The 18,434-nt window shown below is 33.3% G+C and overlaps 1 protein-coding gene across 3 annotated transcripts in view; it reads left to right on the top strand.

Annotated features, from left to right (window-relative positions):
• Nucleotides 1-18,434, top strand: part of LOC124357291 — a 73,685-nt gene that overhangs the window by 13,154 nt on the left and 42,097 nt on the right. For all 3 annotated transcript variants that reach the window (XM_046808949.1, XM_046808947.1, XM_046808948.1), the window contains exon 2: nt 10,565-13,673. In XM_046808949.1, the coding sequence (XP_046664905.1) occupies nt 10,571-13,673 (3,103 nt within the window). In that variant the 5' untranslated portion in view covers nt 10,565-10,570. The remainder of the gene's footprint in view (nt 1-10,564; nt 13,674-18,434) is intronic.

Here is an 18,434-nt window from a genome sequence, read left to right as displayed (position 1 = left end):
TATGGTTTTGTACAGTTGTTAATGATTTTGTTTGTGTGCAATACATATTATTTTACCAAATTGATTTTTGAATATTGTTTTTTTCCATATACAATGTTTTAAATTTAAAATTAGTTGGTTTGCATAATTTGTATTATATTTTTGTTACTTTAAATGAGTTAATGTAGTAGATTTACTAAAGAAAATAGATCAATTAAAATTTTCATTACTTAAATTTTAGATGATTAATACATTTAAAGATGACCATTGTTGCTGATTGTATTTAGTAAACAATTTCATTTTCTGTAAGAAAATATACAATAATAAAATTGTGTAAAGTAATCAATTTTATCTGGTATTTATTTACAGTACATAAACAAATTAAACACAATTTAAAAGTAAATTATTTGGTAAAACATGGTGTACTACATAAAAAAAATTTCAGTCATTATATGCAACACTTAGCTGATTATTAATTATAGCACGAGACATAATTTTGTAAGCCTAGCTGTTGACTTTATTATCAATTACTAATAAGAATATGTTTATTACCATAAAATTTACATAAGCATTGACACTAGTTTTGATATATTTATATATATTATATTTCTTGTTTGCATGTGTATGTCACTGAACTCCTCCTAAACGACTGGACCGATTATGACGAAATTTTGTGTGTGTGTTGAAGGATATTCGAGAATGGTTTAGATTTACAACTCTGTCCAATTTAAATTGTTATTTAATTAATGTTTTATTTATAAATTGTTGTTGATTTTGGAGTGTTTTACATTGGATCCGGCAGACTGCACTACAACATGTAATACAAAGTGAACTGATACTTAACAGCTGTTAATACTTACAGCTGAAGTTCATCAAAGAGGCAGAAACATTTGTTTACATTTAAAATTTAGAAAATTATTATTGTAAAGTGCTTGATTAGTAGTGTAATGCAGATTGCATAGAAGTTATTGCCTAATTTTAAATTTAGATTGTACCAATGATCAATAAACTATCTAATGCAATGAAAATATTATTAAACACTGTTATAAAAACCACCTCATTGTACAAAGTCGTAAATGTTTGTACATAAGGTAATCGAATTTGGTTAGATCGAAGAAAATGAAAAGAGCCAAAAGAAGACGCTTTATGCTCGAAATTGGTTTTTGTTGATACATTTTCTTTATCGGAGCACAAGGTAAACTCCACAGTAATACTGGAGATATCTTATACAGAAAATTAATTTTAACAGATCGTATTTGATTCTTTATAACCTAAATAGTTTATCGAGATTCATCAATATAAATTAATTCTACTGAATAACTTATCAACATGTAGCAAAAACCAAGAAAGATAGAAGCAGGAAATATGGCACTACCTTCATAATGCACCCAAGAGGTTCACAAAGGAATGACTTTCAATTATCTCAGGAATGTTTAGAATGTGATATAAAAAGAATACGTGAATATAGTGTACTGTTTTTCTACAGGAAATTGTGTGCGAAGTCGCAGGTTATGTATAAAACATAAAAACCAGAATAAGTCCAGATAGGAAACATTTGGTACACAAAACCCAAGTTGCCAAAACAGTTAAGACACAATATAAATATTATTTTAACATTTAAATAAATAAATAACAGGAACATGACATTCAAACAGGTATATAATAAATAAAAAAAGTAACAACAACAAGTAAAACACAGCCTAAAAAATTATAATAATAGAGTTATATAATATTGATAAATTTAAAAATATAGTCTATAGAAAAAAACATATGAAATTAACATTTAAAATCTAATCGCTAGACTAAATAGGTCTTATCTAGAAACTAACAGTTCTATAGTAAAAAAATTCTTTTAAAGAATAAAGTGGATTTACTAAAAGCCAGAAATAACATTTTTGTTTAAATTCGTTATAACTGTATTTAAAGATAAGTGGTCTTAAAAAGTTGTAGACCTTCAAAGCGATTACTCAGACTAAATAGGTCTTATCTAAAAACTAACAGTTCTATAGTAAAAAAATTCTTTTAAAGGATAAAGTGGATTTACTAAAAGCCAGAAATAACATTTTTGTTTAAATTCGTTATAACTGTATTTAAAGATAAGTGGTCTTAAAAAGTTGTAGACCTTCAAAGCAATTACTGTGTGCCTTTAATAGTTTTATTTGGTCTATAAAAGTCTTATGGATACATTTTCTTTACTTCAAGTGTTACACATTTATGTATGTCACTATATCTCTTCAGAGGATCAGGATGTTTAGAAAGTAGAATATAATATAACAATATATAAAAGTTAAATATGGTTTGAATTTGATTGGCAATAAAAATTGGTCTAGAGTGAGCTAATGGTTCACAACATGCTATAATTCTAATGGTTTTGTTTTATATAACAAAGATTTCTACTATCCTACAGCAGTTTTCCCACAGAATTAGGCCATATCTGAACACTGATTGAAAGAAAGCTGAATAGACCATTCTGAGATCATTGAGTGTGCACACAACAAGTGAGACGTCTTAGGAGATAAACAATCCTGGGTGATCAATGTGGAGTCCCCATGTCAAAAGATCTTCCACACAAACATCCAATAACTTTATATTATCCAACAACTCAGTATCAGAGTAAATATTGTAGTTTACTTGTCTCAGGCTAAAAATTCTGTGCTGTGTCTTATTTTTTTTCAATAAAAATCCTTTGGAATGATGCTTGATGAATGGTTTTCATTAAAATTTGCTTTAATTTATTCAGGTCATTACTACTAATTAAAATTGTGTAGTATGCATATAATATTGTATGAATGAGAAAGGTATATCATTGATTGCTAGCAGAAACAAAAGTGGTCTGAGAACCGAGCCCTGAGGAATGTCATACTTAACCAAGACTCTACTAAGCATGTTCCCTCAACATATACTTTCTGTCTATGATTACTTAAGTATGATTAAAAAAAACTTAATAACAATCTTACTTAAACCATACAATTTTAATTTCATAACGATGTCATTGTGATCTACACAATCAAACATCTTGCATAAATCACAGAGAGTGGTCTGAGCAAAATCTTTGTTTTGAAAGGCATTTAGCACAAATTAAACAAGGCTATCTACTGCATCAAAATGCCTTTTCCTGACTTGAAGTCAAATTGTGACATACTAAGAAAGCCATTAGTTTCCAAAAAAAGTGCTAATTTGATCATAGACCAAAGTTTCAAATAATTTTTTACAGTATTGGTATAACGGATACTAGGCGGTAACTATTTGGCTTGTTCTTGGGCTCCTTCTTATAAATAGGACAAATACGAGTTATTTTAAGTTTATTTGGGAAAACTCCCTCAAGTAGACAGAGGTTTAAACAGTATGAAAAAGGTTCTGCTAAAGTTGTTATCACCCGTTAGGATCACAGTACAACACATCACAGTACACAAGTATCACAGCTATTGGAGTTAATCCAGACGCTTGGTAGCATTTATTATATCATTGGGGAGATATATGTTTCCAAGTAAAAGAGGTAGATGGAATGAAATTTTTCTGAACAAATTCTTCAGTACTGGGAGTACTGGGGGGGTTGGACATATTTATTTTTTGTTTAATATCATTCATAGAATTTATAAAGAAATGATTAAAATCATCAGGACATATGCCACTGCCATATTTTATGTTATTATTTTCTATGCTGCCTTACACTTAATATTACTGGACAAGTTTAAAATTGTACAAAAGTTTTGCATCTATTATTGCCTGTCTATATTCTCTTTGTAAGATTATGTTGCTAAAGCTCATTGTTGGTAGTATCTCCAGTCAGTGACTTAAAAAAGTCTATCCCTCGTGGAAGACAATTCATTGTTGAACCACATTTTTATTTGTGCATAATTTTTAACTATTTTCATTTTTTTGGAATTTAATATTATTAACCATAATAGAAAAGATCCCTTCAAATACTAACTCTGTACTATATTTACCTAAAATACAATGAAAGATCAGGTTTAGCCAATCATATACAGCTTATCTAATAGCTAAATCATTGATGACAGTTTTTGGAAAAGGGAGTGTTTATAGTTGGGTCAAATTTAACAGCTACGTTGTTCCGATATTGACAATTTATTTGTCAGATTAATTAAAATTGCATCTTGGTCTGACAAAATAAAAGAAACTACATGACAAAACATACCTTCTATGACAGTTAATGAAAACATTGTCTAAGCAGTTATGACCTCGTGTGAAGTGATAAAAATTGTATTGTCAAAGGATGTTGAGCATACTTTTGAAAAATTTGTATTTATATTTATGTCTCCATCAACTATGATAGTATAATTTGGCCCTTTAGATGTATAAAAAAGCAAATTTTCCAGGGTTTCAATAAATATATTGTAATCGCCCGCTGTGGAGTGGTACAAAGATAAAACTTTCAATCCATATATAAAAACTGCACAGCATCCAAAATGAAATTCTATGCAGAAACATCTCACATCACAGGGTTTTTACTGAACTTGATCACTGAAATAAATCAAGAACCACCTCTACTGTGAACATTCCGGCAATAGGAAGGGATGTAACTTAATCCACTTGGGAACGATGATGGCAATTCAGCAGGGTTAAGTCAATGCTCTGACAAATAAATGAAAATTAAATTTAGAACATTAATCAAAGAGGTCTCCAATAGTAATGTTTGTTTCTGAGCCCTTGAACATTTAAATTCACCAACATTATTTTTCATGCGGTTATTATGATTCTTATTTGCTTTATATGATTGGCTATTGCTTCTGAGGACTTTTTAAATGTATGTTACATGTGTTTGTTTTTCCTGAAAAATAACTGTTTTCAGCTTGAGGCTCTTTTGGAACATAATTGCACTCATTCACTTCATTTTTTCATTTCATTTTCATTTCATTTCATTCACTAACTTTTTCATCAAAATAATTTCGTCCGTGTTAGTGTACTAAAGCCCTGTACAGGTAAGGAAACACTACTATTCACAAGAGTTGAGGACAGCAGAGAAGTCCCAGGAATTTCCTCTGAAGGAATACAGGCAGGGTATCCTCACAGTGGTGTCTGTTGACTATCCACAGTTGAAGGGGAACGGTGGTGTGCTCCTGTGGAGTTGTCTTCAAAATCCTTTGACTGATCTCAGCCACAGATGGGCTTGTTATGTGACCTGGAGGGTGTGTCTGCTTGCAACTCCTACTACTAACCATAGCTGGGGGATCTGCAGATGTTCCTGAAGGAACATTAGATGTTAATGGGACCAATAGCCTGGACTATCGTTCTGCCAAGTAATCTTTTTCCTATCTTGTTAAGGTGCATTCCATGGCCACTAAAATATTTTGTTTCGTCAGCTAAGTATTGTCAGTAACACCAAAACTGTTCATTTCTTTGTCTTTTTTTAATTGCAATCTCTTTATTAATGATGTGTGTCCTTCCGAGGTCATATCATTGGAACAACTATAAATTTGGTGTGGTTATTTTTTTTTTACAAAATGTATGAATCTGCCTTGGAATAGCCTGAGCAGCTCGATGATTTATATAGGTAACTTCCATGTCATTCGCACCTCCGATTATAACAGCCACATCCTTGTCAGTCAGGTCTGCACAGATTTCAGATGCATTCGTCATTATGTAGGGAGCTCCAGGACAGACATTAACAAACACATCAGATTCTGGAACAGGTATTTTTAAAATTTCATAGAGATCTCTCCCATAACTATCAGGAAAAATGTGTATTTTTTCACTACAAAGTCCTCACTCTTATTTTCCTTTTTTACTCCAACTTTAGTATATTTTGCGCTAGTTTTAGTGACAGAATTAGAAAATTGGTTAGCATTGTTTTTGTTTTGGGATCTATTACTTAATATGTTGACTTCTGTATGGTTTAAATACATTCTTCAGATTTTCTTTTGATAGAATTTCATATTTATTGTTGAGTGTAATTAGAGTATATGGAAGGTTGGATCACTCACTTAATGACTCATGTATTTACCTTCTCTAACAACTTCACAGAAACTATCCTCTGACTTTTCAAGCAGGACTTCTTTTCTAGCACCAGACAATGATTTAAAATCTTCCTCAAGCAGTTTGTGATTTCAATCAGGTTTCTATAATCCAGCATCAGTTCGGTTATTTGACTTTAAAATTCTTTGACAGATGCCATTTTGTTAATAATAAAGAAAATAACACAATTTTTAATTTTTTTATTATCAATTCAAACCTATGTGCCAAATTTGGTTTCTTTAGCTTAATTAGTTTTCGAGATTTTAATTTTTTTCTAAAAAAAAAAATACAAAATGGCAGCTAGCTGCTAAACAACACATTTCTTAATCTTTATTTATAGGACATTTTTTGCTCGAAATGATAAATACTATCACCCAATAAGTTTGTTACACCGTTTTGTAAACACCCTGTAGATGTTCAAGGTTTTGATATTGTTTTTTTTAAGCTTCCAGTTTATTTCTCCCAGCACTAGCTGTTTTTCTATATCTAATTTTCATTTAATTTGTCCCCTCCCCTCACCCCTATTTAAGTAGAAGAAAACTGGCACTAATATCAAACAACCTGATTTGAATGATTCAGAATAATATTATTTTTTCTTATTATGAAGTGCATGTAATATTTAGATTACAAAAACCAAATAATTACAACAATTACTATGTAGTTATTGTAGGTCTAGGTTTTCACTAAGTTTATATTTCAGTTTACAATAATTAATTTCAATATATTGTATTGCAATAACAACCAGTATTCTTTTATTTTTAGTAAAATTTTAAAATACAATACTTTTTACTGCACTTTTAAATAAAATTAAACAAAACTCAAGACAATAACAGGTTATATTTTCACCCATGGAAAAATTAACTGAATAATCTATGAAATATATTATAAACACTTATGTTTTATTTAGTTTTTCAGATTTTTCTATTATTAAAACTGGAGTGCCTCAATCTATCCGTGGACCCCTAATTTTCGTCACATACATTAATGATCTTCCAAAACATATTCAAAGTCATTTCAACAGACCCATCAAACCTGCTATCACTTTTTCCATGGATGACATAGTGCCTTATTCGAAATAACTATCCCTTTAGTACCTTGTTAGAACAGTATACAGCCATCTCGTGTTTGATTTCTAACTGGTTCTGCACAAATAACCTGTTCTTAAACTTTTTAAAAACAAATATGTGGAATTTTATTTCCAAACCTCCTATAATGTTCCCAATATTTATACATTTAGTTTCAATCCAATAAATAGCACATTTTCTATAAGTTGTTATCGGTCTATCTTGATTTTGTCCTGCAATGGAATGAATACATATATAAGCATATTATCGAAGCAGTTAAATTCAGCTACAATTGCCCTGAGGTTTCTTTCTACATTTATCTTCGAAGAAGATCTTAAACTTGATTAATTAGGCTTGTTTGAGACAAAGTTGAGGTTGTAATAAGTTTGGGTTGTCTAGTGTTATCAACTTTAATAGATTATTTACCCTTCAAAAGAGAGCGTTAAGGCTCTTCTGGGGAATGAGACCAGATGAAAGCTGTAGAGAGCATTTCCGACTATTGGTGCCCTAACCTTGGCCTCTCTCCTCATTTTTCATTCGACAATGTTTGTTTGAAAAAAATTCAGACTCAACCTTTTCAAAAACTTAACTACTCATTTTGGTCCTAAACTCTACAATTTACTTCGAAATGTAAATAGTTTAAAAAAGTATTTGAAGGCTTACTTGATCTGGAAGGCTTTCTACAGTCTCCATGAAGTTCTCACAACATGATACCCATGTCTTGATGAGACTGATAGTGTTTAATATTTATTCATACTATAAAGAAGTTGTTGGATTTCTGTATGATCCTTACAAGAGTGTACTCTGTTTTACATTTACATGGTATGCTCTATTGCAAACAGTTCTGTTCAATTGCTTTTGTACAATTACTCTTATACTGATGTTTTTACTTCTACAGAAAACCTAGTGTTCTATTGTGTAAATAACATTCTTATTCTTGACGGAGTAGCTAATATCTCAGTTAAAATTGATTTAAACAAGGTACAGAGCTGGTTTTGGTGTTGTTTTAAAGGAAAACAGTTCAAGTTTTGACTCGTGTAGTCCGCTAGTGCCTAATCGCGCCGCACAAGCGCTAGTGACAGTTATGTTAAACATGGCTGCCTTCACTGGACCTGAGCGTGCTAGTTGTGGGTTTTGGTTTGAAGAATCGAAGTCTGCGACAACCGTTCAGCATAATTTTTGTACCAAGTACGCTAAAGATCCTCCTAGTAGACCTACAATTTATGAGTGGCATAGTTTTTTTTGTAGAAACAGGGTGCTCAGTGAAACATAAAAAAATCCTCAGGTCGCCCAAGCATGTCTGACGAAGTCGTTGAGCAAGTGAGACAATGTTTTGTAAATAGCTCTACAAAATCGATCCGGCGTGCATCTCGTGAGCTGCAAGTACCACATACGACGGTTTGGCGTGTGTTAAGAAAACGTTTGCACTTGAAACCATACCGATATTTGCTTTTACAAGCAATTAAAGACACTGATAAGATTGGCTGTAGGAACTTTTGTGTGGATATGTTAAATCGAGTGGATGATGATGAACATTTCTTGGACAACATAATCTTTTCTGACAAGTCCACTTTTCACTTAAGTGGCAAGGTAAACACACATAACTGTAGGGGCAGCGAAAATCCACATGAAACATTACATGTTCGTGATAGCCCTAAAGTGAACGTTTTTTGTGCGTTGAGCAAGAGGAAAGTGTACGGCCCCTTTATTTTTCAAGAGAGAACCATCAATGGGATAGTGTAACTTGATATGTTGCAACAATTTTTAATACCACAGATCGATGAGGATGACCGAGAACGAAATGTTTTCTTTATGCAAGATGGTGCACCACCACACTATCTGACTGACGTCCGGGATTTTCTAAATGACCGCTACCCAGGTCAATGGATTGGCTGTGATGCGCCAATTGCATGGCCCTTCCGTTCCCCAGACCTGACACCGCTAGATGTTTTTCTTCTGGGATTTCATAAAAGATATGGTATACGTACCTCCTTTGCCAGCCACTCTACCTGAACTTAAAGCAAGAATTTACGCTGCTGCTGAGCAAGTTACACCTGAAATGCTAGTGCGAGTCTGGGAAGAAATTGACTACCGATGGGATGTCTGCAGAATAACCGACGGAAGCCACATCGAACATCTTAAGTTTAAGGTAAAAAAAACTTGAAGTTTTTTTCCTTTAAAATAACACCCAAAACCAGCTCTGTACCTTGTTTAATAAAATTTATATGAATTTTCAAAGTTGTAAAGTCCTATTTGAAACGCCCTGTATATTTAAAAATACAAAAACATATATATATATATAATTTCAATAAATATTGAATCGTAAAAAGTACTTGCTCCGCTGGGACTTGAACCCGGATCTCTCACTTGCCGGGTGAATGTGCTACCATTACACCACAGAGCCCTCACTTTTTACGATTCAATTATATATATATATATATATATATATATATATATATATATATAATTTGGCATGTTCTTTTACTATTTTAGTGATATACATAACTATTTTGTAGGTGTAAAATTAGTGTTGGAATTGGGAACAGAGTATGAAAATGTTTGGCTCTCTCAACGTGGCCAGCTGATGCATTCGCCGAGCTTTCCCATAAGGTTGCAGTCACATAGCAGTTTTCCCATAAGGAAAATGTTAAATTGTTTATATGGCAATACATGTCATAAATTTGAGGAGTATTAATTTAATATTGCAGTTTTATAAGAATCTGATTTTAAATAACAAATTATTATACTCATAGAGCAGATTTATAACATTAATTAGAGTATCAATTTGTTTATTTATTATGATAAACAACATATAATACATTTGGTATTGGAATAATACAACTATTAATTTAAAAAAGTACATTTATTTGAATAACCAGTTTATTTTGAACAGTTTTGACATGTACCAATGAAACTTAATTACTGTAGAGTTTATTATTATATAAATACTATTCTAGGAAAAAGTTTAAATGCAAAAGATTTTAAAATGTATAAACATTTTGTACACATATTATATAAATGAGAATATTATTGATTACTACAAAATTATTAAAAATTGACATTCCAAGATTAAGATAACATCTTTATATAACAATTTTATCTTATTCTGATCATATGTTTCCAAGTTATGAATTTTCAAAACTGCAGCTTGGTTGATAATTGCCAAGAACCGGAACCCTTTTACCTTGCTATCAATGAAAACTAAACGTAATTTTTGTAAATTATTTGCTTTATATGTCTAAACACAAAAATAAACAAGCCAAGTGTTTCACTTCCGTTACTGTTGTTCTGCTGGTTAGTTTGTATTTAACTTTCAAACTCGGGTATATATGCTTTTTGATCTGAGAGTAAGTGATAAGTTACATCAACAAGTCTACCAGGTTAAACACATTGGACTACCTATTTGTAATCGTCTGCAGAGGAGAGTGGCAGATGGTACATAGTATTGATATGAAAATCACCCTGTAAATCAAGTTACAGTGTTTATAAACAATGCTATCAGTACATATGGTTCTCTCTGTTTACTAACTTTTACCTTTTTCTTATAGGTTGGAATGGGACAGAATGAATCTCGAAAGGTTGGTAGACCTACTACACCATTTAGTGAAGCTCAAGAAAGGAACTCCAGAATGTCTGATCTAGTACACACAAGACCAAACCCTCAGATTATATCAATGTGTCCTTCAGACAAAGGTATAAAAATTCAAACTCGTGATAATCCAGTTGCCAATAAACCAAAGGAATTTTCTATTGCTCAACCAAGTTCTACCATGACATCAAGTGATTCTGGAGAAACATTTCATAAACCTCTGTCTAGTGCAAATGACATGAACAAAAAAAAAGATGGTGCAAGTTCAAATCAAATGTTAGCTTCTACACTAAAATCAAGTTTGAAAAAACCTACACAAAAGCCTCAAAATATTGAAATTGCTAGCTTTAATATCAAAGATTCTGTTAATTCATTAGATAGTATCACAGAACATTTGCATATTACAGATAGTTCTCCTAAACAATATAAAGAGGGTGAGTTACATAATTTGCCATCATCAAACCAAGCTCCTAATTACAGTAATTTTCCTGATCAAGTAGCCAAGGATATATACCATGTTGCTTCCAAAAGAAATGACCAACTCAATTTTACTGCAACTTCCGAAAGACGATTCTTATCCTCAAAATTGAATGCTGATGTATCAAAATTTAAAAAAGAACTAAATAAAGAAAAAGATCAATTTCACACCAAAGAAAGGTTTTGTATCAGTCCAACAAACAATGTGGTGGACGATTCTATCAATGAAATTTCAAAAAACAAAACTGATCAAGCCATTGACATTTCTGAAGTATCCTGTTTGCCATCTTCATTGAGTGAAATATCACACAAAAATAAAGGCTCGTCTAATTTGTCCATGGCAAATCCATCTTTTTTTGATTCAAATCTTCTCCTACCAATAAAAATGTCTACAAATTCAGGAAATTTACATGAAACAAACAAAGCAAATATAGAGAATGAGACTGAAAGTGTTAATAATCAGCCTACACTAAACATAAAGTCAAATAGTACAGACTCCCACACTAAGTTCCAGAAAAACATAAATTGTACATTAGAAGACTCACAGGGAAGAATAGACACCTCAAAGAAAAATCTAAGAAGTAACTATAAAAAATGTACGGTTTCTTACCCTTTAAAACATATTGAGAAGCTTGCAAATAACGTTTGTAGTTTATCTCCTCAGAAAGGAGAAAAGACTATACATATTTCTAATAAATCTCTGAATGAGGGAACTGATTCCAGTCAGCAAATTAGCCTGCATGGAATTAATCCAAATAGATACTTCTCCCTTCAAGAATGCATATATGAGATGGCTAATTTTGACACTGAAAATAAAGAGATGATACCTTCCCTCCAACAATCACTCCTGATCAATTTACAGACAATAAATAGTTTCATATCTGTCATAAAAACCTTTCCTAGTTTAAATAAGGTATTAATTAAAGAAATTGACTCATTAAAAGAAAACATTTCATTATTTTCTGGTGACAAATTTTCCAAGAATATGGATGATTACTCAGCATCCGTCTTCCATATGGAAACTACTCCATCAATTATAGCTGAGGCAATTGAGTCTGATGATTCTAGGAGAACATTTAATATAACTGATATGAGAATGACAACGGACATACTTGACGGTGATACTGATAGTAAAGATTTAGCTCTAGAAAATGTAAGAATTTTGTCAAAAAATACATCTTTTGAACATCTCTCAGAAGAAGTGAATAATTTTAATTCAGAGAAGAGAGATTACAGAAGTGAAAAGTTATTGAGAGAAAGTCAATATCAAGGAAATAAAAAAGAGCAGTTGGGTTTGTCAGACACCAATGATGATGTAATCAAGAAATCTGCATTGCCTCAAAAGTATGAGGGAGTTTTAAATATTGTTTATGACTCATTTAAAAAAAACCTTGTACTAGATGTTTCGTTGTATATCTGTAGGCTTTGTGACGACTTGGCAAATAATGAAGAAGATGCTAATAGCCATTTATCTAGTGAAAACCATACTAAGTGTCATCTTGAGGATGCCAAATGGCATATTTGTTCATCATGTTGCTTAAACATTTTTGGGACTGATGAACACTTCAAAGAACATTGTTCTACTTTACAACATAATGCTGTTTTTAACCTTAAAAACCCACATTCAGAGAAGTTATCACCAGGAAATGATGCACAGAAATCAGATGATACATTTGATTGTGCTAGTGTTTGTAGTTCTCGCAGTAATATGAGCATGAAGGAAGAACATAAGAGACTCAAACCTCACGAAATCTTATTAGCTATAGCAAAAGACAGTTTAAATAAAAAAAATGGTAGTAGCCTTGGTTTGTATTGCCAAATTTGCAACAAATACACTATTTATAGTGGCTCATCAACTGAAGACCATTTCAAAACTGATAAGCATATCAGCAAGCTTAACGGTTGCAAAAATTGTTCACTTCGCTTTTGTAAAACATGTAATGTTGATCTCTTTGGAGACAGATGGATTTGGGAAGAGCACATCAAAATGCAACTTCATTTGGAGTTATCTTCCTTAGGAGAGAAAAGAGATAATACTGATCAAGAGCGTAATGAATCAGAAGTCGATAATACAAATGAGTCAACTGAGCTATCAAATGAAGAAGGCCCACATTTTGATTTAATGAAAGCCATTATTAGAAAACACATTGATGATGAACCAACCAATACCATCTTTGGTTTTTACTGTCATACTTGTGAAGCTTACTTTCTTGATGAACACAACTGGAAATCTCACATAATGAGTGCATCTCATTTTAATCGAATTAATTCATCTGAATGTTTGGGAAAGCAGTTATGCCATGAATGTAAAGTATGCAATATTATATTTATTGGCGATGGAAATGTTTTTTCTTCACATATGAAAACTGTAGTTCATCAAGCAATCAATAGATTAAAACAAAGAGGTAATCCTGTACAAACAAAAAGAGAAAATTTCCATTCAGTTAGTGAAGATGGGTCATCATTAGAAGATACTGATGACTCTGAAGATGAGAATGCAACTGTGGATGGAAGTGATTCTCAGTCTGCTACATCATCGAACAAGAAATATGAAAAACCCCAAGTCAATAGGAATGGCATATATGTTACAGGTAAAATTACTTCAAATGTTTTTTTCAGTGTTGAATGGTTTTAAGATTTTTTACTTTTCAAATGTGTTATTATGTTTAATTTATTTGAAAATAAGTTCATGAACTTATAGACTAGTCCAATAGACTAATAGAGATGATAATATTGTGTTCTGATACAAAACGAATTTTGGTCTCTCCTTGAAAGGCCTCCATAAATCAATTAACCAGGTAATAAAAAGTTTATTCATATTTTATCTTGATACAAAATTTATGGTATTAATCTTAATTAATGGATAAGAAAAGTCTGCAAGCTTACCTTCAAAATTTCTTTTTAGTGTCCACTAATTTGAAAGAAACATATGAAGATATACCGGGTGTCCCATGAAGAGGTTTAAACATTTGATTTTATATTACGAGGTATGTTTTTAAAGTAAGTACCGTTTTGATATAAGAAAATCAACAAGTAAATTTTTCAAACAAAACTTTATTTACATAAAAGAGCATTCTTTCCTCTACTTCTCTACATAATTTCCATTATTATTAAGGCACTTGTCGTTTCTTGGGACCAGCTTTTGTATGCCGTCGTCAAAGAAGCTTGCTGCTAGACTGGACAACTGCTGTTGCACTGACCGTTTTACTTCTTCATCATTGGAATGACGCTTCCCCGCCAAATGCGTCTTCAAGTGCAGAAACAAATGATAGTCGCTAGGCGCTAGATCGGGACTGTATGGAGGAAGGTCCAATTGTTCCCAGCCAAATGAAGTGATGAGCTCTTTTGTTCGATTTGCTGAATGTGGACGAGCATTATCGTGGAGCAAAAAGACGCCTGCACTCAGCATGCCACCCCTTTTGTTTTGAATTGCGTGGCGCAGTTTTTTTTTAAGTTTCTCAGTACGTGGCTGCATTAATCGTTTCACTGCGAGGCAGAAAATTGATCAACAACACACCCTGTCTGTCCTAAAAACTAGTGCACATGATTTTCTGGGGAGAAATTGTTTGCTTGAATTTGACTTTCCTAGGAGATGTTGAATGCCGCCATTCCATTAACTGTTGTTTTGATTCTGGTGTAACGTGGGCTACCCATGTTTCATCACCTGTAACGATATGGCTTAAAAAATCATCGCCCTCGTTACTGTAATGCTCTGCCCAATCGTTTAGTTTTGTGCTCATCATTCAACATTTTCGGTACCCACCGTGAACACAGTTTCCGATAATTTAAACGTTCGGACACAATTTCGTAGAGAACACTTCTTGATACAGCAGGAAATTTTTCAGCTAAGGACAAAATTGTGAACTGTCTGTTATTATTCACTTTACAGTCCACTTTTTGAATGAGATCATCGGTAATGACGTGGAAGGTCGCCTACTTCGTTCCTCATCATGAACGTTTGTGCGACCATCTTTGAAGGCCCTAACCCATTTCCGCACCATTCCTTCACTCATAATGTTTTCACCATAAACTTCACTGATTTGACGATGAATGTCAATTGCTTTTAAGCCTTTCGCACAGAGAAAACGAATCACAGCACGCACTTCACAGTCGGCGGGATTTTAAAATCACGTAAACAAATGAAGACTCGATCAAATGGTGTCTGTGGCTTCCCAACTGATGTAGCTACACTACGTGCATGCGCTAAACGGCAACTGCGGCGGCATAATTTAAAAACGGTACTTACTTTATAAACATGCCTTGTACTTGCCCATTTATGCACCGAAAACATTTTGAAACTCTACACAATTCATTAAATAGGTTTTAAAAATGTTCTGTGAAAATTTTAGCTCTCTAGCAATTGTTTAAACAAAATGGTGGCATTTTGAAAAACTATACTTTAAAAACAGTAAAAAAAACAGTATTTGTGGTTTTGTAAACTTATTTATTGTCATATTCTAAAGTAATAAAGCATTTAAACCAGAAAATTAGAACATAGCCTATTAAAAAACCTACAATTACAGTCCACAATTATTCAAACTGTAATCCATCCACAGTGACACACTAATATTAGCACTTAACAAATTAATTGTAAGCTCTTACAAAGAAATTCTGCGGTATCCGGAGAAGTTCCTTTTCAATGGATTGTTTTAATTCCTCATCTTTATTGGAGCTACGAGTATAAACTTGTTCCTTTAATAACCCTATAGAAAGAAATCACACACAGTTAAATCTGGGGATTGGGGTAGCCAATCTAAAAAATCACTTCCACAACCAATCCAACGGCCATGAAGGTTGTCATTTAGTAATCGCTTGAGAGGATTTGCGAAGTGAGGAGGAGCACCATCTTGTTGGAAGATTGCTTGATCCATTTCTGGAACCATAAAATGAGGCAAGACTTGTTCATTTAAAACCTATTCATACCTATTCCCAGTCATTGTACTGTCTGAAATGTCATAAGATAGCACCCCATTACAACTGACCATTACTGCACCCCATTAATTCTTCTTGATTTGAGTAGAGTGTGTTTAAGAATGTGTGGATTACCAGTGTTGCAATAATTACAATTATGCCTATTTACAGCACCATTGTGGTAGAAAGTGGACTCGTCTGAAAAAACAATGTGAGTATGCCAATTAGGATTTAGCTCATGAAACTCAATGATACAAGAACAAAATTCCACTGTACTATCCGGATCATCTTCAAGAAGATTATACTGTAGACTCGGTGACTTTTTTACAATTTAATTTTTTTTCCTTAATTATTCTCTGTACTGAAGACTTTGGAACACCAGTTTCAAGTTCAACCTTCCTTAGTGATTTCGGTTTACCTGGAGAGCGGAGCATTGATGCGTGTATTAGTACTTCTCTTTCCTCATTTGATCTTCTAGAGTACTTTTTTAAGACACTTCCAGTTTCTAACAAAAGACTTTTCCATTTAGTTATTGTTGGATTGCTAGGTGGTTCAGCTCCTGGGTAGGCAACCTGAAATTGTTTAACTGCTTCTGTAATGTTGCCAAAAGCAATAGCCCACACACAATACTTCACATTTTGTTCAACATTAAAAGCCATTTCTCGAACTTCAATATCAGTAAAACTGTAACGGAGGGGGTAGGCTATGTTTTTTAGCATAAGCAATATTCTTCATTCAAACAGCTATTTTCAACAATAAGCGTTATTAAACAGCTGTTCTTTAAAACAGCAACGCAGTAATCAAATCAGGTAATTCAAGAAATGAATTTTTATAGGAAGCAAAATGGTAAAATTTTGAATATGTCATAAGTTTGTTTCTAAAATTGCTAGAGAGCTGAAATTTTCACAGAATATTATTATAACCTACCTTATTAATTGTGTAGCGTTTGAAAATGTTCGGTGCATAAATGGGCAAGTAATAAAAAATCAAATGTTTAAACCTCTTCGTAGGACACTGTATATAAGTATTAAAATGAAAAATGAGAGCTATTTAAAACATTTTAATTGTACTGCAATCTTGCTCAACGTGAGAGCATTCCAGTCGGCTGTACACTTTGTGTTCCCGGAGTCATTGTGGGAAGCAGTGTTGGCAATTCACTTTTTCTAGACACTATTTTCACTGTTTTGGGCATTAATTCTATATCTATAAGAAACTGTTAGTCTGCTGAAGGGAGTGGATTATCTCAGGTTTAGGTTTGGAGGATTTCTTGCTTTTTATTGCCCATTGATATGCTAGTTCCCATCTGTGAGAGTTTGCAGTTTTTCGGTATTTATTTTACTATTGTGAATTTAAAACAGTTATAGAAGTCTGTGATGTGGCTTGCAGCATGTTGGGGGACCGGTTTCTCTTTGTAGCTTATTCAGATTAGTGGGTTGTTTGAAAGTGGCAGTTTGAGCATGAAAATGTCGTCAATGAAATGGGGGACACACACTTTGGGGAGATTATTTCCTTCAAACTGGAAGTTGTTTTTCTGAAGTATGAACCCTGCTAAGTTTACAAGGAAAACAGGTAACGGTTCTTTGTTGGGACGTTTGCCCAGAAAATATTCCAATGCTGCGAGACTGTGTGTGTGTGATGTTTGTATAAAGGGAATTGACATCTGTGGTTACAAGGATATTATGAGGCTGTGGTTTCCTAGACGCGTAATAGATGTGCTGCGTATGCGTATCTAAGACGCAGCACACTTGTCTTATGGGGTTTCGTATAAGCGGTTTCCCAGGCAACGTATCAAGTGCACGCGTATCAATAGCTGCGTATTTGGCTTACTGCTTTCGGAGCAGTCAACTCTGAGATACGCTGCGTAACAGACATGTCTTGTGCAATATCAAAATTAGAATTGGAGGGATATGTCGTCGAGAAGGTAAAATTCTCAAACAATAACGACGAAGAGTTGATTGAATTGGTCTCTTCTAACAAAATATTGAAGGCTACAGAGTCTTCAGAGGTTAGCTTGCTTAAGCATCACGGGAGCAATGAGCTCCTGCCCAACACTAGCAATGGAAGCGGTTCTGGGTTATACTCCTCTTGGCCAGGAAGTGATGAGAACAGCTGCGATGAGCGCAATGAAGCTTCTAGGAACAAAGGTAATAAATGCTACCTCCCTAGAAGGCCACATGAAGATATTGGAAAATTTTCCTGAGGCTGAAATGCTAACCAAAGTATCTGATACTATGGTTAAGAAATACTCCTTTGAAAAACCATACACGGTCTCTATCGGAAGTAGGGAGGAATGGATTAAAAGGGAGGCCTACCCTAAAAAAGGAGTCCTGAAGTTTTACACCGATGGTTCACTCCTAGACTCAAGGGCAGGATATGGAATACATGGACCTGGAGTTGACATGGCTGTGCCCCGAGGAAGACATGCCTCAGTTTTTCAGGCG

The sequence above is a fragment of the Homalodisca vitripennis genome, chromosome 3 (assembly GCF_021130785.1).
Source record: "Homalodisca vitripennis isolate AUS2020 chromosome 3, UT_GWSS_2.1, whole genome shotgun sequence".
NCBI lineage: Eukaryota > Metazoa > Arthropoda > Insecta > Hemiptera > Cicadellidae > Homalodisca > Homalodisca vitripennis.
The sequence above is the reverse complement of the archived record's forward strand: the minus strand, read 5'-3'. Positions and strand labels throughout refer to the sequence as shown.